The sequence below is a fragment of the Chaetomium globosum genome, genomic scaffold, assembly GCF_000143365.1.
Source record: "Chaetomium globosum CBS 148.51 scaffold_8 genomic scaffold, whole genome shotgun sequence".
Classification (NCBI taxonomy): Eukaryota; Fungi; Ascomycota; class Sordariomycetes; order Sordariales; family Chaetomiaceae; genus Chaetomium; species Chaetomium globosum.
The window spans coordinates 143,168-163,918 of record NT_165983.1 but is presented as its reverse complement, the minus strand read 5'-3'; the positions used below and the strand labels follow the sequence as shown (position 1 = coordinate 163,918).

Sequence of the window (20,751 nt, the reverse complement as noted above, 5' to 3'; positions counted from 1 at the left end):
GCCGAATTGCCATGTGCATGCGGGGGGGGCGGAAGGGGTTTGAGAATGCGACGAGGAATTTCCTGGGGGTGCCGGATGTGGCGTTTGGGTTGGACTGGTTTGGGCGCGTTGGGGGGGTGGCGGTGGTGGGAGAGAGGATGAGGTGTTTCACGGGGCTGGTTTTTCGAGAAGTTGCGGGGGTTGAGGGCATGCGGATGCGCGGCCGATGGCGAAGGTTTTATGGGCCGAGGGATATGGTAATGCGGGGGGGGGACGGTGGCGTTTAACTTTTTGGATGCGGAGGGGAAGGTGGTGGATGAGAGGATCGTGGCGATGGAGTCGGCGGCGGCGAGGATCTCGCTGCGCACGGGGTGCTTTTGTAATCCCGGAGCGGGTGAGGCTGCGTTTGAGTTGGATTTCAAGGGTGTTCGGAAGCTGTCGATCACGCGGAAGCTGTCGAGAAGCCGGCAAGCGTCGGGGGGTCTGGATCAGTTCATCGACGCGCTGGGCATGCCGTACCTTGGGGCTATCCGGGTCTCGTTCGGCCTGGCCTCGAACGTCGCGGACGTGGACAAGTTCTTTGGCTTTGCCGAGAAGACGTACAAGGACCGCGTTATCACGGAATTGGGCCTGCCACCCAGGATTCAGTGTTGAGGTGTAGCTGTTACGGTGTGTTAGTACTCGGCGAAGGATATTGGGTGGAAAAGCGTACGAAGCAGGATGGAGAGAAAAGCGTGTCATGTTATCATTGCCAGTTTTGTAGGTGTAATTTTGTACTTGTTAGGTTAGGGAATGCTATCTATCTCAAAACGTACTGGTGTTACCAGACTGTTCCAACCTTGTTACATGCATCCATAACACCCCCCTCCAGATCCCATCACCACCGATCCACCCCCCTAAGACAGCTTGGGGACGGTCCACGGGCTCCACGAATTAAGGTCAAAGTTCTGGTTCCCGGTGGAACGGAAGATGTTCGTGTTGCCAGCATTGGGGTTGTTGAGCAGATACTTGCCAATAAAGGCGTTGAGCTCGCTGCCCTGCTGCGAGCTGGGGAAGCTGCAGTGGGAGTTACCGCCAACCTGCGAGTAACCGAAGCTGTCGAGGGCGCCCAGGGCCTCCCACTGCTTGCGGGCAATGCCCATGCAGCCGTAGGTCGACACCTTGCCGAGCCACTCCATGTCGGTGTTCTCCATGACGTAAAGGGCACGGGGCGCGATGAGACCGGCTAACATGTGGTGGTCGAAGGGCAGCGCGTTGACGTTGTTGACCTGGCTGTTGAAGTTGGTCGAAAACCAGACGTTCTCCGTGACGATCTGCTTGGACTCCTGCACGTTCTCGCCCCTGTTCTTCTGCCATGTAGCAATTCTCCAGCAGCCGGAACCGCCCGCGCCAGATTCCTCAGGAAGAGTCAGGGCAATGCGAGGCTCCAGTGCACCCGCAACCATGGCGCCCTTGCCGTTCCTCGAGCAGCCTGTCACGCCGATTCTTGCCGGATCAATGTTGGTCTGAGCACGCGTGAGTTCCAGCGCGTCGATGATACGGGAAACACCCCATGCCCAGGCCGTCAGCGCGCCGGCAGAGTGGCCGCTGCCGTAGATGTCATAGAACTTGCCCTTGCCGCGCGAAGACTGGTCCTGTTGCTGGGCAATCTCGTCGTTGTTGAAGTTGATGGTGGCCACGCCGGCCGGGACGGGAAGACCACCAAAGGTTCCAAAGTTGATGATGGCCGGGTGAGGTCCGCTACTCGACGGCCGGTTGTTGATGCTCACCGAGAAGGAGATGGACTTGCCGCCCTCCGAGACACTGATGCTCAGAGTGCTGCCCGAGAAGCTGGCTGTGACCGACGACGGCTTGGGCGGGAGAGTGCCCAGCTCGTATTGCTGGAGAAGCTTGCTGATCTCGGCTTGGCGACACGTCCAGTCTGCTTTGCTGGATACCTTGCCGCCACCGTGGAAGGTGAAGGGGTCGTTGAGCGCGTTGGCAACTGGGCTGCCTTGGCCGCTCGGAGTGGCGGGGCAGGTAGTACCACCTCCGCCCGGCGCAGGCGACGTGCTTGTAGGAGGTGCAACAGTCACCCGGGACGTGGTGAGCGTGGAGGACTGCTGAGGCGGATTTGTTGGGCTCGGTGAACGGTCGCTCCCCGGGATACACTGGTGGTACCATTGGTTCTGTTGGAAGCAGTATGCCCCATCCACACACGCTGTTGGGCCATTCCAGCCTGAACCACCGCATTGGCCCCAGAGGGCTTGGCGCTGTTGGGCGTGAGCACCGGCGGCGCCGAGTACGACCAGAAGGGACGAGGCGAGGGCAGGAGACAACATCTTGACTGAGGGTTGCGGGTCAGGGGACAATGAAACTGGAGAAAGCCTAGTGTGTCGATGCTCTACTTGGAGCTGGTTCCAAGACGAGGTCCCAGACCGTGCCTTATAAGTCATTTTGCTGGCGGGGCATTGCCTGGTTAGCCTTGGGGACTTTCCTCTTTCCCCAACATTTCCATCTTTGTAAGTTTGGTACGCCAACTGGAACCATGTCTCGAACCAGGTATGTGGCTCCCATTGCGGCCGTAAATGGATGCTGGACGCCATCTCCGTTCACGTGGACTTCTACACCGTTGAACCTTTTCTCGATCTCATTTTAGCCTGAAGTACGGACGAGCGGCTGAGGCTTGGAATCCGGGGAAGAGATGGTTGTTGACCTGGTTTTGATAGACTCGCCCTGCTTGGGCTGGGTTTGCGTTGCACTGAGGGAGCCTTTCTGTTAGTGGATGCAACTTTACTAATGTAATATCTACGAAGAGCTGCCCCTAGACCGCTCTTGAGCCTCCAACTCGTCCCCGCTACTCGGCAGGCCATGCTCCGAGCGTGGCGTACCATTTAGGATCGTATTCGGAACCCGATGTCACCACATTGCCCATCCTGCCCAAAGAAGATAACGGAAGACGGTTTCTAGAATGGCACTAGAAGAACGCAAAAGAATTCCCATGCTTCTAAAGACTTGGCAATGGCCCAGTTTGGTCCCGGGGCACCCTCGTTTTCGAGGTCGCTCCGCCGGAGGGCAAGGTTAGCACTCCCCTCCACGAGGTGGTGGTTAGTTCTCCAAGAGTGTCCGTCATGAGTCTCATCGTTGCTTTCCTGCATGTGTTGTACAAGCAGGCCCTGGGTTTCTCATATTGCTATTCCCAGAAGGGATCTATCTGGAATTGGAACAACTTATTAAGGTATTATCACGCTGTTTGATACCTTTGAGGGAGGCCATTTAGACTCCAAACATGCCATCCTCAAGCCCACCCAACCCGGGCAGCTGCTTGTCAAAATGCGACTATCAGATTCGAACGCGGCAAAGGTGCTTCATGAGGATGACCTTGGCGTGTGGGATGCAACCCGAAAATGGTAGAGCCGGCCCTAAACCAGCACGGATAAAGTCGGCTGGGCTTGGAAATGGGTTTCTTTGACGCAATTCGGAAGCTACCGCGTTGAAGCCCTGGGAGAAGAGTGACATCGTGGTGTGGGGGTCCACGTAGAGTCGCATCTTTGGGCGCCCTTTGCTGCTTAAACCAAACTTATCGTTGTTCGTGGTGGCCTATTTTCCCACCAATAGTCCATTGCGGTTTGGGTCCAGACAGTTTTGGTTCCCGAAATGACTACCTACACCCAGTATCGGCCCCTGAACCTGTAGTTCCGCAGCCGTGTTTGCCTTGGGAGCCCGGGGAATAGGAACGAGGGACGCAAAGCTCGTGAAGACAAAGAAATAGGGAATACTGCGATAGAATCATAACGAAGTCCAACAGAATCACTCCTGAATTCATTGACTAGGTTCTGGAGCAAAACCGGCGCAACGGTCGCTGTCTGAGTCGAACCTGGGTTGCCTGTGGCATATGAAGATCTACTGGTTTATGAATGCCCGCCCAAAGCAGAGCTTGCATTTTATCTCGACCCTGCATGCTTATCAACAAAATCAAGAATAGGAACGATGTAAGTATCCCATCCCGGTACGTCCGGACCCTAGAGCACGGTATTAGCCAAGTCACACCCCGTACGCCTGGAAATCCTTACCGTGTACTTCATGTCAAACACATGCAGCCCGCCCTCCTCATAACATTCCACCACCGGAACCCCGGCGTCCTTCAGCACGCCAGCCATGGCATAGCTTTGCTCAACAGGGACGTCCACATCCCCAGTGCCGTGCAAAAACGCGGTAGGCGGGTACAGTTCAAGCCCCCTTTTCCCCTCAATAACGCGATCCTGCAGTACCCGCAGCGGCGACATGGACCGAACAAAAGCGATAAAACTTTCCTCGCTCTCAAACTTTTCCCTGTGCATGATCCCCACATGCAGGCCATCCGCTGACCGCGACAGGGAGTGCATCATGTGCAGCTCGGCCTGCATTAACACCCGGTCCGTGTACCGGAATTCGGTCGCCCACAGCTTGCTGATTTCGGTGTCCGTCAGGCGGGTGAACTCGTCCCACGGCAGCCCGTCAGTCAACACGTTGGCTTGATCGCGGTCCCGGAGCAGCTTGTTGAGTGTCTCTTCGGAGAACTTGCCGTCCCACGGTCCCTGTGTGGTTCGGCTGGGGCGTTGGTGAGGGGGCCCGAACGCCTTCATCGACAGGAAGTCCACTACACCGTATACGTCGATGATTGTCCTCGGGGCTGGAGCGGGCAGGTGCAGTCCCATTAGGGTGGCGAGATGCCCCCCCGCGGATTCGCCGCAGAGAATGTAGCGGTCCACATCGATGTTATCGGCGCCGAGGATGGCCGGGAGGTTGGCGCGGCACCATGCAATAGCCTCGAGGCAGTCGGCTAACTGTTCATCTACACGAGCTTGCGGGGCCAGTCGGTAGTTGTGCGAGACGAAGTGGTATCCGCGCTGCCGGAAGCCGGGTGCCATCCAAGGCAGGGGAGCGAAGTCTTGTGGCGTTAATTATTGAGAGTCTTGTTGGTAGTTGGGCACATACGGAAACCGCCAAACCATCCACCGCCATGAGTCCTGGAGTTGTTAGTTCCCGCATTTGTGGTTTGATGTTTACGCAGCGGGGTCGGAAGTAGGGGAGAGAATGAGATAGGGAAAAGAAAAAAAGGAAAACAAGAAGAAAGAAAACAGAGAACAGCCGATTGTGCAATAATAGCACTGATAGCATTTTGGGAGTAATTAGTGAATCTTGTCCTACCAAACGACAAACGGCGCTGGCGCCTTCACTGGAGTCTCAGCAGGCCACACTCGTACGTCGAGCTCGGCGCCATTGGATGACTTGAAAGTATGATCGGTAAAGCCTGGGGGGGCCGCTGGAGGAGCGCCAACCATGGTAAAGAATTAATCGCGCCAGAACCCTTGAAATGATGCTTGGCTTGGTCAATTCTCGAGATGCGTGCATGAAAGTGATCACGATCCAGGGGCAGATGTCAACGAGGGGCAAAGCTTCATTTCCCCGCGCCCTCCACGATTGTTTTTGCAATATATCCGGGATCAGCCGGATAGGGTCGTATTGTATGCCAAGATTATCTCTTTCCGATCTTGGTTAGAGGGTGAGGGTCTCATGATGCGAGACATACATACCTTAGTAGTAATGCAAGTTGATTCGGACGAAAAGAGTGCACAGTATGGGAATCACGGCCCCCAATCCACAATCCCACATGTTTGCAGGCCCTTTCCAGTTTGAAACCATGAGCGGGAGACCCCAAGATAGCATCAAGCTGACTCGTCCCCACGTGCGTAACGCGCCGAAGGATCAAGCCAAGCTCGGCACCCAACCCCAAAGCGGGCTAGGAAAGGGGCACGGAATGTGAGAGTGTAACCCCTGTCTGTCCGAGAATGTTTGCCTTCCCCAACATGGACCGTGACCACCAACTCGCCGACCTCCGCCAAGACCGTCAATTGTTTCCCCGAAACATTTCCCTCACCTTGAGGCCGGGCCGCTGATCTACCCAACTGTCAGAGCCACGTCGATATCAAAGACGCGTGCGCGTCGTTGGCCGGAGCTAGGCGCCATGTCGAAAGCCATTGGGTGGAGTAGGGAGGACTACGAGGCGGCCCAAGTCGTGAATCTCTCGGACGGATTGCACCCGGTACACCCGCAACCGAGCCAGCACTACTATCAGCATTATGCCCCCGAGCCGGTAGGTCCGGGCGACGAGAGCTGGAGGTATCAAGGCTGGCAAAACAACCAAAACTCCCCAACACCTCCGTCATTAGGGAAGGTAGCGTCACCGTCATCCATTGCGCCGCCGCAGGGACCAACTCATGAGATTGGGACATCGGGCACGCAGCCGAGGATACTCGGGCTCAGGAGGACGACTTTCTTTCTGACAGCCAGCAACATCCTGCTGGCCATCGCGTTGGTTGTTTTGGGGGTGGTGCAGAGCCAGGTATTAAGGAACGAGACGGGAACCGCGACGGGATCGGGAGCACAGGGGGTGTGTCCCAGGTGAGTCTAGCCCTTTCCAACTATCATCTATCCATCCTAGTCCACTCTCCATCTCTCCGCCTAGTTCAGGCTGCCCAACTCTATCCATCCTACACTAGTGCCCTCTCCACTCTCCCTTCCCTCGCCTATCAACCCTCAGCTATTAACACAACCCACCAGCGCCACCAACCCAAGCAGCACCTCCACCGCCACCTCAACCTCCCCACCCACCTGCACGCCCGAACCCAACAAGATCTGCTTCGCCACCGACCAATCCATCACCACCGCCGTAGCCGTGGGCGCCGTGATCCAAGAATGCCCGCTCCCCTCCGGACAGGCCAACTACACGGTCCCGGGGACCAAGCTCACCTTCCGGCGGGAGTGCGAGACGGACTACCCTAGCGGCGACCTGGGCATGTTCCCCGTCATCTCCATGGCCGACTGCATCGCGCTGTGCGCGCAGCTAAACCTGTACCCGGCCTCGGCGCTGGGGCCGTGCACGGGGGTGTCGTGGGTGACGGCAGACGGGCCGCAGGGGACGGGGTTGAGCTTCTGTTATCCGAAGAGTGGCATGGGGAAGGCGACGACCAGGGCAAAGACGGAGAGCGCGGTGTTGCTGGGGGTGTAGGGATTGGGGGCTTATTGGGAGGCGGGAATGGCGTTGGGGTTGTGCTGGGTGGGTGGTTTATGGGTTGGGAACTTGGGATATTTCAAGTTCGGGCTGTTCCAGATATGTATATCTCGCTGTAATCTCTGTATTACCAACAAATAACCATGTTTCAAACCAAACGACAAGCTGCCGGTTTGTGAGATACCTACCTACCCTCCCCATCCCTCACTTCGCCGGAGGACTCATAACCCCCCTACGCCCCCTCCTACCCGCACTTTTCCCATTCCCCCTCGCGCTCATCACCGTCAGGGTATGTACAAACCGCAGCTTCCCCTTCTCGACCCGGAACTCATGACTATCCGGGATGGTGGCAAAGCTCAAAAACACCGACACGGCCCCGACCGTCTCATCAATGACATAGCGCCGATCCGTCAAACTCACACCACTCGGAATGCCCACATCGCACTTATCATTCGGCCCTCCATTCCCCGTATACATGCCCCCCTCCAACCGCGCACAGGGATACCCCCACGGCACAACCACGCTCTTATCACTAAAAATATCACAGTACGCATCCGCCGCGGCCTGAATCACCTCCCTCGAGTCGCGGTCCGCCTCCGGGATAGTATCCCACTTTTCCTGGCTAGCCCAGTGGAGGGTGCCGGTGGCATTAAACAACCAATCCCCTGTGGTGGTGACGAGGGTGTCGATCTTGGACACGGCGCCGTCGGCAAAGTACATCTGCACGCCCAGGACGTAGGGGGTGGGGCCGGTGGCGGAGATCAGCTCCGTGTAGGTGGCGCATTGGGTCGTGTCGAGGCTGTGCCGGCTGTGGTCGATGGGGAGGGCCTTGGTGAGGATGCCCGAGGGGAGCTGGGCGGCGGCGTAGTTCTCGCGGTAGGTGATGGTGTCGGAGACGGGGGTGAGGAGCGCGGGGTTGCCGGCTTTTTGGGCGGCGATCAGGCTGTCGGCGCTGGTTTGGAGGAACTCACGGGTGCAGTCGGCTGCGGAGGCCAGCAGAGGGCTGAGGGCCCCAAGGGTGAGGAGGGAAAGGGTGTGCATGTTGGTTGTAGGTGGCAATGTGTGTTGTAGGAGGGTGAGAAGATGGAGTTGAGGAAGGATTTACAACAGACAGACAACCTTCACGATCCAGCCCTAGGCACCGTGACATGGTCGACTTTATATCCCGGCGTGCTTTGAGGGGTCCGGGAGTGTAAGGTTAATGTGGGCAACGGGTAATTACCCTGGCCAGTACATTCCATGATATTTGGCAGGTTATATGTGAGGTTTAGTTTCGGCAGTTTGTCCCTGCCAAGTGATTGGTACGCATGACGTGGGCGGCATTTGACAACTTTATATTGAGGAGCGTGATGGTACTTTGCAGAGCGGGGATCGGCAGCCGAGCTACACTTCTACACCCGGGGCCTTCTGCTACTCAGTTATCCCCATATATTCTTAGGCGGACTGTACCGGTATATCAAGGGCTGCAGTCGCTGGTAATGACACGAACCTCTGGCCAATAAAGCATGCCTTAGTTGCCGGTGTAAACTATGAATTCTGCAGGGCCTTGGCTCGACGGCAGAAGACCTCTTGATTCCTACCTATCTTAGGTTTTTTGCGAGACACGTTGAGTAAATCTACGATGTACGAGTTGCTAACCTTGAGATGAGATGAAGGGACAGACTTCTGGAACTCGCAAACCTGTGGCAGGAGCCCCCTACGGACAGCATACATGAGCAGGTCCAACAAAGAAAGCACCAACAACCAGTTCTTTCCATATAGTGTAGTGGTTTAGCATTCCAGATTTTCAATCTTTGACTTGATCCTTCTGGCGACCCGGGTTCGAACCCCGGTATGGAAACTCTTTGCTTTTTGGTTGTTGGGTACAGTATACATATAGATTACCGAGCAAGTAGAAGCTCGTTTGGTATTATTCCAGCTCCTGAATTTAGCACTGCTATGTATAACTAAGCGAGGCAGGACCATGATGGAATGTCACGTCTCACAGAATAGAGGCGTTCAACAAAATAAAGAGGGCCTACGTGGTGTTAGGTTAGGTAGTAATTATTCCACCCATGAGCGAAAGTCATGGAAGCGCGCAGAGGTCACACGCTAGCGCGCCGAGGCGGCGCGACAGAGTCTCAGCATCCGGGCGCACCTCAGAGATCATCTGCCTGGTAAGTCTGACGGCCTCGCCGTATTTCTCTTGCTCGTTGCCAAACGACAGCCCCTCCAGCCAGGCGACAGCAACGGCGTTGTTATGACCGCGGAAGTTGTATCCCCTCTCCCCTGGCAGCTTGTGGAAGATATCAAAGACCCTGCTGCCAGTGATGACGGTTAGCATCTCGACATAGACGCAGCCGAGCGAGAAGACGTCGGTGGCTGGAGTGCGCTCGCCTCCCTCGGCGACCTCGGGCGCACTGTAAGAGACGGTCTGGCTGGTCCGCCCAGTGGTCACGTCGTCGAGGCTCTGGAAGCGGTGTGCCAGGTCGAAGTCAGTGTACAGGATGTTGTCTCCGTCTACGAGGAGGTTCGACGGCTTGATGTCCTTGTGCTTGACCCTCTTCCTATGGATATAGGACAGGCCGCGGGCCAGACAGCCGATCCAGCGGGCTAGGTTGCGAGGGTTGACGACAGCGCCGCCCTGGCCGGCCATGTAGCGCTTTAGGTCCCACTGGGCAACAGGATTCATGAGGATGTAGAATTCTGGCCGGATTGAATACGAGCCAAGCACATTGACGATGTGCACGTGGTTGAGCGTCTCCATGAGTTGCACCACCTGCACTAGCCGCTGCCGTTCTTCGGCCGAGCCAGGGCGTATCGTTTTGCGCACGCACAAGGAGCCCGAGGCTCGGCTCTCCACCATATCTACATAGCCCATGGCGCCGCTGCCGAGCTCCTTGCGCCACTCGTACGGGTCGGTGTCTCCGCGACTCAGCACGATGTGCCGCGGCAGATCCAGCTCGCCGGCGTCCTGACCCGCCTCACCCGTGTCACGCTCCCGCATTCTAGCCTGGAGAACCTCGGTGATCTCGACGTGTCCGACAAACTTGGCTGCTTGCAGAGCTGTGCCGTGGAGTCCGCAGCGGATGAAGGGATCGGCGCCAGACTCAAGCAAGATCTTGACGATGGCGAGATTGCCGTGGTAGGCGGCTGCCTGGAGCGCCGTGCCGTGAGCCCCGCCGGTTGCGTTGATGTCGCCGCCGTCCCGCCTGTCCAGGAGGTCGCGCACCAAGGCCGGCAGACCCAGACAAGAGGCGTAGTAGAGCGGCGTTGAAACGTTCGGTAGCCCGCTCGAGATGTCTGGCTGGGAAATCCACGGTCTGTCGGGATCGAAGAGCTTTACCCAGTTCTGCACGTATATGTTGCTACCGCGGAAAAAGTCCGTGGCCGCACTTAATATGGGACCTAAGTCGCCGCGCGTATGGTCGGCCGCCTGCATATGGTAATGCCAGAAGCGGGCGGCGTAGTTGGCAAGCGGGAAGCGCTGGAGATAATTTAGAGAATTGAGAGTGTCGGGCTGATCTAGCAGGCACAGGTATTGCAGACAGGCGCGGGCCATCTCCACATGAGGGTTCAAGGACGACAGTCTGATATCCATATAGTCTCGGAGCGACACATGGACGAGAGCCAGAGCTTCGTGGCTCTCAGTGGCATTCTGGATTGTGACGGTGCGCGTGAGCTCCGGGCATATCCTCAGGACATCTTTGGATCGGAAGAACTGCCTTTGGGGCGACACGATGGGCGCGGCTGTCACATCGAGGGCGACCGCCTCCGCAACTTCCTCAATCCGAAGTGGGCGGCGCGCGTAGCCGACCCAAATCAGAACCTTCGGCACAAGCGCCGGGGTCGACGAGCTCTGATGGAGATGCGTGGATATGAGTCTGGCGTACATTTCGTCGAGAGTGCGGGGCAGTCTATCCAGCATATCCACCATATCTCTTGTAGAATACGCATTTTCTAGGAGCTGTTCGAGTGCAAGTTTGGCCCACAAGAACCTAGCCAGTGGATCTTGGTCAGATAGCTAGCCCCTTGAAAACTGCTAAATAAGTATGAGGGAGATGAGCCGTCAGGTCCAACTTACATTCCACCGGCCTTAGCCGCCACGCGCTTGTTGATATTGTCTAATACCTCGGCTTCCGTCCCGGGCCGATGATCAAACCGTTCGCCTAGTCTTTGGTGTATAAAGTTTTCAATGTCGAACCGATTGGAGTCACCGATGGTAATGTAGCGGGAGTGATCTATTGTCTCAAGGAAGGCCTGGATAGGCGGGAACGACCGGCTTGAGAGAAATAGATGCATTCCATCCAGATCCCAGTACATCATGTTTCGCAGGGTGGCGATGAGACGCCGGCCATCCAAACACTCGTCCAGGGCGTCGATGACGATGAAGATTTGCCGAAACTGCTGTACTGCAATGGTAACGGCGCGGAAGAGCAGCTCAAACGAGGGCTCCTGTCCCTGAGCCAAATTGCTGAGCATGCTCAGCTCGTTGGGAATGGTGGCCACCAATTCACACATCTGGGCGAGCAGTGACGAGAGAAGGTTCTGATCTGTGGCGCGTCTTGAGTCTCTCATTGAAAAATAGAAATACAGCACCGCGGTCGACTCGTTTGACCCCTGTCTGCGTTGCAGGTCATCGATGATAGCGGAGCTGGTGGCTTTCAGCTGCCGGCTCTGAACAACACAAGAAACCGTGCCTAGACCGGCGAGGACTTACCACAGGACAGTTTTCCCAGTGCCAGCTACAGAGGAGTTGGAGAACCTAAGAGTCAGAACTATAATCACAGCCCCTATTCCTCCAAGCTATAGGTAGAGACTCACCTTGCCCATCTAGCCAGAGGAGAGAATTCTTTTCGTGCAACCATGCCTGGAAGTCCTCATGCACAAAAATCCAGGACCCAGTATTTGGGAGGCGTTTGGCGGCGACGGACGCATGTGTCCCATATTGGAGCGAGCGATCCGGCTCCAAGAATCTTAACAGAGCAGTCCTATTCATGGCCTTGAGGTAATCCAGGTTTCTCTGATGTGAAGCCCCTGAGCCACCGAGGTCCCTTGAAGACGGCGATAGCTTCACGCGTGGATTCGAGTGGATAAGAGTATTTCTTCACGCAGCGGAAAGAGAGTGCGGGGTAGGGGGGAGCCCTGTTGGCATCGCGGAGCCTTGCTGTGCCCGTCACATACATGTCGTGTATGCAGAGTATCTGCAGCGCGCTGCCCATGTCCTCCGCTGATTTGATACAACCTCATACCCGGCTGTCAGCACGGGAAATAAGAAGAGGTTCAAGTTGAGTTGAATCACCCTTCGCATTTCCGGATCCCACTCAAGGTGTACAACCTATTTGCTGCGAGAGCTGTGGCTTCGAGATGAACAAAGAGGATTGACTTTCACTTTCGAGTTACGACTTACGACGACAGAAACTGCGTTGGCTCCAGCCAACATAAGGACGACATTGCGATGGATCCTGCTTCGTTGGCGGGTCTTGGCCTAGGTGCCGCTTCGGTAGCCTTCGAGATATTTGATGGAATCAGGAAAGGTTCGTAGCCTGAGTAACACTGTCCCTTGCTGGCTGTCATCCCTGATCTGTCCCCTCGATGACACTGAATACAAGTAGGCTACGAGATGTTTGAGGTTGCCGTCAACATGCCAGAAGACTGCGCGTCGTTGAAACTGAGCTTGCGGCTTGAATGCACCCGCCTGCTAGACTGGGGCGATCTCGCCGGCCTGTCCGACCACCGTGATCATCCCAAGTTTGACCGAAAGCTGAAGGCGAATCGCGCCACCATCATGGCCCTTTTGAGCGAGATAAGGGCGCTGATCGACAGGCTCGGCAAAATCAGCTTGCGATCCGACGACGTGCTGGCGGTGCTGCCCGCCGCCGCCGCCGCCGGCAGTGAAGCCGCGGCCCTGGGCACCGACACCGCCGAAACGCTGGACCTGGCCAACCGGAAAGAAGAGCTTAAGGATGCCGACATGGAGCAGTTTCGTAGCGTGCTTGAGTTCTCGGATGACCAGCTTCCCTCTCAGAAACAACACCTTCTGACGAGGGGCTGGAAGCGAGTCGTGGATATTGGTCGGGGCGTGGCTGACATCGCCAAGCAGCCCGGCCGCATTCGCTGGCTGCTGAGCGACAAGGATGCTTTCAAGATTCAGGTCGCGCGTCTGAAGGAGCTGACCGACTACCTCCACGAGACCCTCGGCGACCATCAGATGAGCATTCTGATCGAGAAGACCAAAGAGACGTGCATGGCCATGCTGCAAATGACAAGCTCCATGGGCGAGATAAAGGAGCTCGTCGAGGCTGTCGAGATTGCGACGAGTCGAAGCGACATCGAGTCGGAAATGCGCCGCTGGCTGCCACTGGGAGATACCGTGGTCGGCGTAGCAGTCCCTGGAATGGGAAGCACCCCAACAGCTACCATCGCGGAGCGTCCACAGACCCTCTTCGCACAGTTGACACGATTCCGATACAATATAGCGAGGTTGGATGCTAAGCCGGCCGAGGATCGTACAACACCAGACGACCGTGGGCTCAAAGGCCTCAAGCTGGAAGGGGAACGGCTGAAGACCCTGACGCTGGACCACGCCAGAGCAACCGAAGCGTACAGGGTTCCGGCGACCTATATGGGCGGAGCGGCATGGGTGGAGTGGAAGACCTACCACAGTGTCCGACACGAGGACACACCGGGGAAGTTCCACTACGGGCCGGCAACTGTTGTCACGGCCAACCTCGAGCGGTTGGTGGCCATCTTGCATATGGCAAACCGGCCGACGCAATTCCGCGTGCCGTTGTGTGCCGGGTACTATGACGACGAGGAAAATAAACGGTTCGGCCTGATCTACCGGTTGCCCGGCCCGGCACCGCAGGCGGCCGAAATCACATCTCTGTCCCAGCTGCTGCTGCTGCACCGGGGCCAAGCGCCACCCCCTATCCAGAGCCGCATCAGCCTCGCGAAGGAGCTCGCAACCAGCCTCTACTTTCTTCATGCCGTCAACTGGCTACACAAGGGCCTCCGCAGCGATAGCATTCTCGTGCCGACGCCGGGCGGCATCCCGAACTATTCCCAGCCCTACATAAGCGGCTTCGAATATTCCCGTCCAGACGAGGAAGATCTGACCTCCACTGCGGCCGCCGAGGACTGGGCCGTCTACACGCACCCGGACTACCTGGGCGTTGACAGAAAGGGGTACCGCAAGACGTTCGACATGTACAGCATAGGCATCATGCTGCTCGAGATTGCCTGGTGGAAACCGGCGGAAGAGATTCTCGGCTTCAAGCAGCCTCCAAAGCTGTCGGGAGGGAAAGACTCTGACAATGCCGGCGGAGAGAAGAGCAAACCTCTTGTGAAGCAAGATGTGTCTCCTGGGGAAACACACAAACTTGCGGGGAAGACCTACTCGAAAGATTCGTTGGATGACCTTAAATACATCAGGAAGCGTCTTCTCGCGGATGAGCCGGCACTGCTTGAGCATGTTAGCGCGACCATGGGTCCTCGGTATCGCGACGCGGTGAGGGCCTGTATTGGAGGCCTCGAGCACTTCAAACTTCCGATAGATGCGGACGAGACGCATGAGGTTATTTCTGCTCTGCTCCAGCAGGCGTATCTACGATTGGTGGTGGATATCCTGCGAGGCATCAGGGTGTGATTAGCGACGTCTCGTTCTTAGTTACCGTAGTGGGAAAATCAACTTGGTGGCATGCCTTACCTGGGCCAACATGCCTTGCCACAACAACATGCCATACCATGCCAACATGCTGTGCCACCCTCCCCACCAAATGGAACATCGCAGCTCCAACTCGAGACAACTACCTATATATCCTCGTATGAAGAAGGAGCACCGCATCATTTAAATATAGTTTAGTCAAGTAGTTCAATAAATCACTTTTTCCCTCTTCGCGCGTGCCTCTGTTCGATTCCGTAGTTAATTGTACCCATTTCTCTTTGTTCCAAACTTCGATATTGAAGTTTATGCTTGGTACCTGTAATTGATCCAGGGCTTCAGAAAGGTTATAGGGGGTTGCCAATTCTTTTGGAAAAGGTAGGTCGGGTTGGCACGGCATGTTGCTGTGGCACGGCATGTTGAAAAAAACATGCAAATGAATTGGGGCAAGCGTTTCCAGGCCCAATAAGGCATGCCACCCCCTATTGAACCCTGCTGTGGTACAGAACTCGTACAGGAAATAATACTGAAAGTATTTCTCATGTTCGCCAGATAGCGTACCAGATCTGTTTATAGATGACGCTGACTTGCAATGTCCATGTAAGTTTTAGTGTTGAAGCTGTGGCAGTTGAACTAGGAAGAAAGTGCCTGTATGGCTACTACACCGTGGAAGCATGCATGCGTTTGGTCTTTCAATTTGATCTACATATCCGGCATGCCATGTCCACGTATGGCCGACGCGATGGCGTAACTACCTAGCAGAAGCGCAGACTGTCCCAATACCAGAGGCTCTTCCTCGGTTCCACGACGGCGAGGGAGACGGATTCGTACCGGTCTCCCATGACAAACTTCTCGGCGCGCTTCTTGAGCTCTGCGTCCTTAGAATCCAGCCAATCCCACCCTTTGACGCTGAGCTGCTCCTTTGCCAGGCGCGACCATTTCAACGGCCACGGCAACACGGCATAAAACCGTGCCAGACCACCATCTGGAGCAGCCCCCAAGAGTCGCAGGGGATGTAGAATGCGGTTATAAGTCGCCAGAACCTCTTTTCCCTGCTCTCGCGTATAGTAATAGGCGGTGTGTGACCCCCGGTCAGGGTCATCGTGGCCCGTCACGACCAGACGCAGGGTCAAAGCCGGCAGGTTAAGCTCGTCTTTCAGCCACTCGACGGTGGCATCCCAGTCTAGGAGCGCCGGGTGCCCGTCACTTGGCCGAGCCTCGGAGGTAAATTGGGAAAAGGTGAGCTCAAGAAAGCGGAGATGTCCCAGACAGTGCCGAGGGATGACGTTTCTCAGGAACTGGCTGGCAGCAAAAGACTGGAATGGGTAGTCGCCGGGGTCCCAATACGCGCATGGGTCGTTCCACGGGCTGTCAACGATGATGAAGCGGTTCTGGGTGTAAAATACCACATTGGCTTCGCTATAGACAGTTTGACAGACGAGGAATAAGGAGGTTGGCGTAACCCAGCATTTGCACCGTGACGACGCCGCGGTATGGTTCAGGCGGCAGAAACAGCCGTTGGTCAATTCAGTCCACGGCGTCTTGTAGCACTGAGTAAACTGGCACCCATTGCAGTGTGAAACATCACAAAAGCCACCCCCACGGTCGGTATAACATGGAGCTCTCTGTAGAAAATATCCACTGTTGGGGACCTTCCGGTGCCACATGACCTCTTTGCTGGGAGTGACGAGGTCGGTATATTCCAGAATTCGAAGCCGGATCTCACGCGGCAGAGTGAGAAGACCAGGGGGGTTCAGAGGGGCTGCCGGGGAAAGGTTTGTGGATAAAGACATTGGCGAGGACGGGCCCGGCGACGGCGGGGGTTCAGAGGATATAATATGACGAGCCCGTAACACGGCGCTATCGGTGATATGCTGGAGCCGTTTATCCGACGTTTCGGACAGTCTGACATGGCAATCCTTTAGTCGCGGGAGTAGATACAGGCCATCCAGGACGCGCCTGGCTATCTGGACCTCTGTGTTCCGGACGTCGCAGACCAAGGACAGTTCGAGCCTTCCAGGTACGATATGCGGTGCTAAATAAAAAGCCGTTTTCTGCCACTCTGCCAGCACTTCCTCGGCCCGTGTATTGGACCTGTCGAGCGGGAAGTCATGGTCATCTTCGTGGTATTGGGAAAGGCATCCGCGGAGCAACTTGGGGTCGCTCACTTTGGGCTGGCCTTGCCCCGAGCCAGACGCCCACCCGCGTCCACAGCAGTAGCCACTCCCGTACCTTTCACCTTGTACATGGCAGGAGGTTTGGTTGAGTACGACCTTGAGATTGGTCAGAGATGCCAGCGCGTGCGGCGTGAGGGCGCGCAGGGAACTGAGACTCCGGAGGGGTTCGTAATAGATGATGAACCAGTTCTCCGAGTACAAGAGCGAGGATGCTTCGAGATAGATTGTCCGACAGGACAGCAAGAGACCGTAGAAAGCTGCAGGTCTAAAGTCCTCTCCCTCTATCCTTGATGATGCAGGACCACCCAACTGGTAGATTGCTGGGGCGGTGTGGGCATAGTATTCTATTTGACCTAAATCAAGGTCAAGGTAGATGTGACGTCGAATTTCGGGGCTGAGGCGTAAAATGCCAGGAAGATGGCTGTCTGCTGCCATCACTGTCGGTACGCTGCGTCCGTGTGTTGTGCCTAAGGGGCGCGAGTAAAGGCAATACCTAGACTGAAAGGTCACTCGGTACGACTTTGTGCAACGTGGATTAAGAAGCAGGAAATGTGGGTGGGTTGTTGGTTGCCATGTGGCGTATTCGGAGTGGGGGAGATAATAGCCCCTGACCAGGCACCAACATCTAATGCTGGGATGTCTGCTCATCAGGGCGACGAGGCTGCCATCACCCACCAGAGATCAGCTACATACCTACTCGATTTTACCCGGACTTCAACTCCCAAATACAAAAAGTTGTAAAATTATTTCTGGGTCCAATGCTTCCCTTCTTGGTACTATTAGATGCCCAGGCCAATATCCTAGTACCTGGCCGCGCCGTCACGGACAGGGCTTGGGGTCTTTACGGTCCTTTCTTTTAGGATATTAACAGTCAATCTAATCTCTATCCACGAGAGTCATGTCACGAGGGTTACTTCTCCATGAACTGCGTTCATCGATCTCTACAAGCAACATCAAGGGCAAGTCTGCAATGTCCAAGCACCATTTACACGGTTTCGCCGGCTATACTCCAGGGATGATATCAACTGCGATTACGCTGCAATACAGTTTCCTGTCTGGACTTAAATGGTTCGGAGTTGTGGGAAACGTGGTGTATAGAAACCAGGGGGGTTCCTCGACCTTGGGAATGTTATCTTTGAAAGATTTGCGTGTCTATGTGGTTGAGATAGTCACAAAGAGGAGTTATCTCCTCACTGCTGTCGAAGAACCCGAGAAGCCACACGAAACAAGTCGCAGCCGGATTGGGATCAAGCGAAGGTTACGAACAGCCAAGTATCATCACGCCGACCTTGTCATCGAGTTTGAAACCCGATATCGGTCAGGAATCCATGCCCAGTGCCCTAGTGTGGAGTGTGGCGTCCCCAGGTTTTGTCCCAACACCGGGGGAAGCGTTCCACGACAGGAGCCAACACACTGCCGGGATCCTTTGTCGGAAATCAGCTGCCGCAGCTTGCCACATCACACCCAAGTCTGGGAATGGCAGCATACGGCAAGGCACGGTCCATTGGGCATCGAAGGTCGCATGTTGAACTTTGACAATGTTACACAGCCAAGAGGGAAGTACTTCCTCAGTACTTGTTGACTCACTTTTCTGCCAATAGAACCCATCGGGTAAGATAATTCCTGATCATCGGGTTTCCTTTGTGGGTACTCCGATCTCAGGTACCTATAGTTTGGCTAGGGACTTGGACATCGCCCAGTTCTCGCGCACGCACCGCTTGCCGAAACCCGAGAACTCAAGTTATGTCTTCCAGGATGCATGCGCGGTTGCTGTGATGTCAAGGCGACCATGTGAAGGAGGGGCTGGTTAGGCAACGAGCGGGCATTTGATTCCAATGAATCCTTGACGGTCCTCCTTTGGATGGTGACACATCCCGCGCTCAGGAATCCAAAGAATTGGCACTCTGTCATCTGTGTAACCTAAGGTAGTGATAGAACCCAGCCCTCACTCGTCCGTTGTCAAGAGCCGATATCCCAGACTTGGAAACCCCGTGTCTGGGTGCCAAGTAACAGCATCTCAGTTCAATATGGGGATATGCCGCCCTGGCCACTGCCCCCCCTTGACCCTGCGAGGAAAAACAAATTAACCTTCGCCTATGGCGGCTGTATGGCATTGGTTCTCTCTCCTTCCACTCATCAAGTGCCGGTATCACTATACTCATGGCCAAGCGAACAAAGCCAACAACCCTCCATGGCCCTCTCTCTACCCATCCATGCCATGTCGTGTCGATCCCACTCTCTGTGCTACCATAAAGTCAAACCTCCCGTCGCTGGCGTCTCCCCAGCAAATTTTGGTCAAAATAAGACTTCTCATGTTACACATAAACCTGCGTATCCTACCATTCGACACGAACCTTGGCCCCAAAAATACCGCTGCTATGGGTGACGGCGGAACTGACATGCCCTGGATGTTGATTCGCCGCTGATACCACCATGGTTCCATATCGATATCGGAAAAGGAGAGGTGCCATTTGGGTCCATGACACAAAAGTTGCATTGGAAAGGTATACCATACATATTATTCCCTGGACGGTCCTGATCACCACCTAACAAGCGCTATAGTTCTGTGTGAGCCCGCCATCTCGGATAGGTATGCCCTGCGATATCGGCCAACCATAAATCCTATGGCAAGCATCTTCCGACATGGCTTTCGAGCCACCATCCCACGTTGAGAAGACCATACCGGTCAGCATTACCACCTGTCGATATCCAGCTGACCTTCTTGGCGAGCAAATCCTTCGTTAGGCGGAAGTTGAAAGCTTTGGTCTTCGTCATGTTGACCGATGTCTGGAGGGGTTCACATGACCCCCTATCCTCGTTGTCATCCTTCCGATTTCCGATCCCCAGCACCTGTCTCCTTCATGCCCAACGCGCGGAGGAATAGAGGAAGATGGATGGATTGGGCACACATGCCACCCTCGGCGGCTCATACGCCGAGCTCGTCATGAACCCCGAGGTCGTGGGACGATATATCTGCAGTTGATCTCTGTCATTTGTGACAGATATGAAAACCACAGGGGCCCAACGCACGCACGCCACAGCACACAGCACAACCAGACATTCTTCCTGGCAACTTCCGAACCATTTTGTCCCAAGATATCCCCGCCATTTTCCTATTCGCCGACCCCGCAAAGCGCCATGTTCTCCTCGCTTCTGGGCGTTCCCAGCCACAGCGGCAGCAAGACGCACAAGCACGGCAGCCGGCGCAGCACGAGCAGCACGAGCACCAGCACCGGCCACAGCAAGCCCAAATCCTCCCCCAGCGCCCAGCAGCGGCCGGTTGCGGTGCCGGGAACAATCTCGGCGTCGTTCCTGTTCGTGGTCAACGAGCTGCAGGTGGACTACGAGCCGGCGTCGCCGCAGGAGCAGCCGCTGACGGACCAGTGGCTCAACATGATGCCGCCGCAGCACGCGGGCGCCTACGTGGGTGAGATCGTCGGCACCGTGTTCCGCTACCGGGACGGCGTCATGTCGCCGGCGCATGGCTATGTCTGGTGGGTTGGATGCTTTTCGTTGTTCTCCGTCCCTTTTCTCTTCCCCAAAAACAAAAGCAGGAAGGATGGGGAAACGGTTGCGTTGCGATGTCTTGCCTCTCCTAAAAGCTCTCCCAATCCAATCTCCTATCAGCCCTGACCCCCCTACCCACCCCCTATTCCTCCTATCTATCCCCCCCTATTATCCGCTCCCTCCCCCCACCTTTCAACCCCCCTTTCACCCCTTTTCCCCTCCCACCCCCACCCCCATTGGTGAATGCAACCAAAGTAACAAACCCGCCTCTCCTCTGTCCCAAAAGGCACCGGTGGGTCGCCTACACCGAAGGCGGCTCCGAGCGCCCTTGTTCTGTCCCTACGCTGATTAGCTGTCGGAAACTCGTCTGGAGATCATTCACCGGCCTTGTGCTTTTCAAGCCGCTCTCATTA

General features: G+C 55.8%; 9 protein-coding genes and 1 non-coding gene across 10 annotated transcripts in view; 5 read left to right on the top strand and 5 right to left on the bottom strand.

The window, feature by feature from the left end:
• The window catches only part of CHGG_10775 (uncharacterized protein), a gene marked incomplete at both ends in the record, with an annotated part of 2,252 nt that extends 1,619 nt beyond the window's left edge, over window positions 1-633 (top strand). Inside the window, one exon of the mRNA XM_001226041.1 lies at window positions 283-633. Within this exon, the coding sequence (XP_001226042.1) occupies window positions 283-633 (351 nt within the window). The remainder of the gene's footprint in view (window positions 1-282) is intronic.
• Window positions 634-875: 242 nt separating this feature from the next.
• Window positions 876-2,300, bottom strand: CHGG_10774 (uncharacterized protein; the record flags this gene model as incomplete). The annotated part of the gene is made up of 1 exon (XM_001226040.1): window positions 876-2,300. The coding sequence occupies one exon, from the start codon at window positions 2,298-2,300 to the stop codon at window positions 876-878; it is 1,425 nt and encodes a 474-aa protein (XP_001226041.1).
• Window positions 2,301-3,980: 1,680 nt separating this feature from the next.
• Window positions 3,981-5,118, bottom strand: CHGG_10773 (uncharacterized protein; the record flags this gene model as incomplete). Its single annotated transcript, XM_001226039.1, has 2 exons — window positions 3,981-4,888; window positions 4,950-5,118. The coding sequence occupies 2 exons, from the start codon at window positions 5,116-5,118 to the stop codon at window positions 3,981-3,983; spliced, it is 1,077 nt and encodes a 358-aa protein (XP_001226040.1).
• Window positions 5,119-5,965: 847 nt separating this feature from the next.
• CHGG_10772 (uncharacterized protein) lies at window positions 5,966-7,009 on the top strand (the record flags this gene model as incomplete). Its single annotated transcript, XM_001226038.1, has 2 exons — window positions 5,966-6,402; window positions 6,562-7,009. The coding sequence occupies 2 exons, from the start codon at window positions 5,966-5,968 to the stop codon at window positions 7,007-7,009; spliced, it is 885 nt and encodes a 294-aa protein (XP_001226039.1).
• A 207-nt stretch (window positions 7,010-7,216) lies between these two features.
• CHGG_10771 (uncharacterized protein) lies at window positions 7,217-8,053 on the bottom strand (the record flags this gene model as incomplete). Its single annotated transcript, XM_001226037.1, has 1 exon — window positions 7,217-8,053. The coding sequence occupies one exon, from the start codon at window positions 8,051-8,053 to the stop codon at window positions 7,217-7,219; it is 837 nt and encodes a 278-aa protein (XP_001226038.1).
• A 710-nt stretch (window positions 8,054-8,763) lies between these two features.
• Window positions 8,764-8,852, top strand: CHGG_11227. Its single transcript has one exon. It is a non-coding gene; the product is annotated as a tRNA-Glu (tRNA).
• Window positions 8,853-9,077: 225 nt separating this feature from the next.
• Window positions 9,078-11,824, bottom strand: CHGG_10770 (uncharacterized protein; the record flags this gene model as incomplete). The annotated part of the gene is made up of 4 exons (XM_001226036.1): window positions 9,078-10,989; window positions 11,076-11,544; window positions 11,712-11,736; window positions 11,816-11,824. The coding sequence occupies 4 exons, from the start codon at window positions 11,822-11,824 to the stop codon at window positions 9,078-9,080; spliced, it is 2,415 nt and encodes an 804-aa protein (XP_001226037.1).
• Window positions 11,825-12,449: 625 nt separating this feature from the next.
• On the top strand, window positions 12,450-14,639 carry CHGG_10769 (uncharacterized protein; the record flags this gene model as incomplete). The annotated part of the gene is made up of 2 exons (XM_001226035.1): window positions 12,450-12,528; window positions 12,607-14,639. 2 exons carry the CDS (start codon window positions 12,450-12,452, stop codon window positions 14,637-14,639), a joined length of 2,112 nt encoding a protein of 703 aa, XP_001226036.1.
• Window positions 14,640-15,409: 770 nt separating this feature from the next.
• On the bottom strand, window positions 15,410-17,266 carry CHGG_10768 (uncharacterized protein; the record flags this gene model as incomplete). Its single annotated transcript, XM_001226034.1, has 1 exon — window positions 15,410-17,266. One exon carries the CDS (start codon window positions 17,264-17,266, stop codon window positions 15,410-15,412), a length of 1,857 nt encoding a protein of 618 aa, XP_001226035.1.
• Window positions 17,267-19,969: 2,703 nt separating this feature from the next.
• Window positions 19,970-20,751, top strand: part of CHGG_10767 (uncharacterized protein) — a gene marked incomplete at both ends in the record, with an annotated part of 1,488 nt that continues 706 nt past the window's right edge. The window contains one exon of the mRNA XM_001226033.1: window positions 19,970-20,325. Coding sequence (XP_001226034.1) covers window positions 19,970-20,325 — 356 coding nt within the window. The remainder of the gene's footprint in view (window positions 20,326-20,751) is intronic.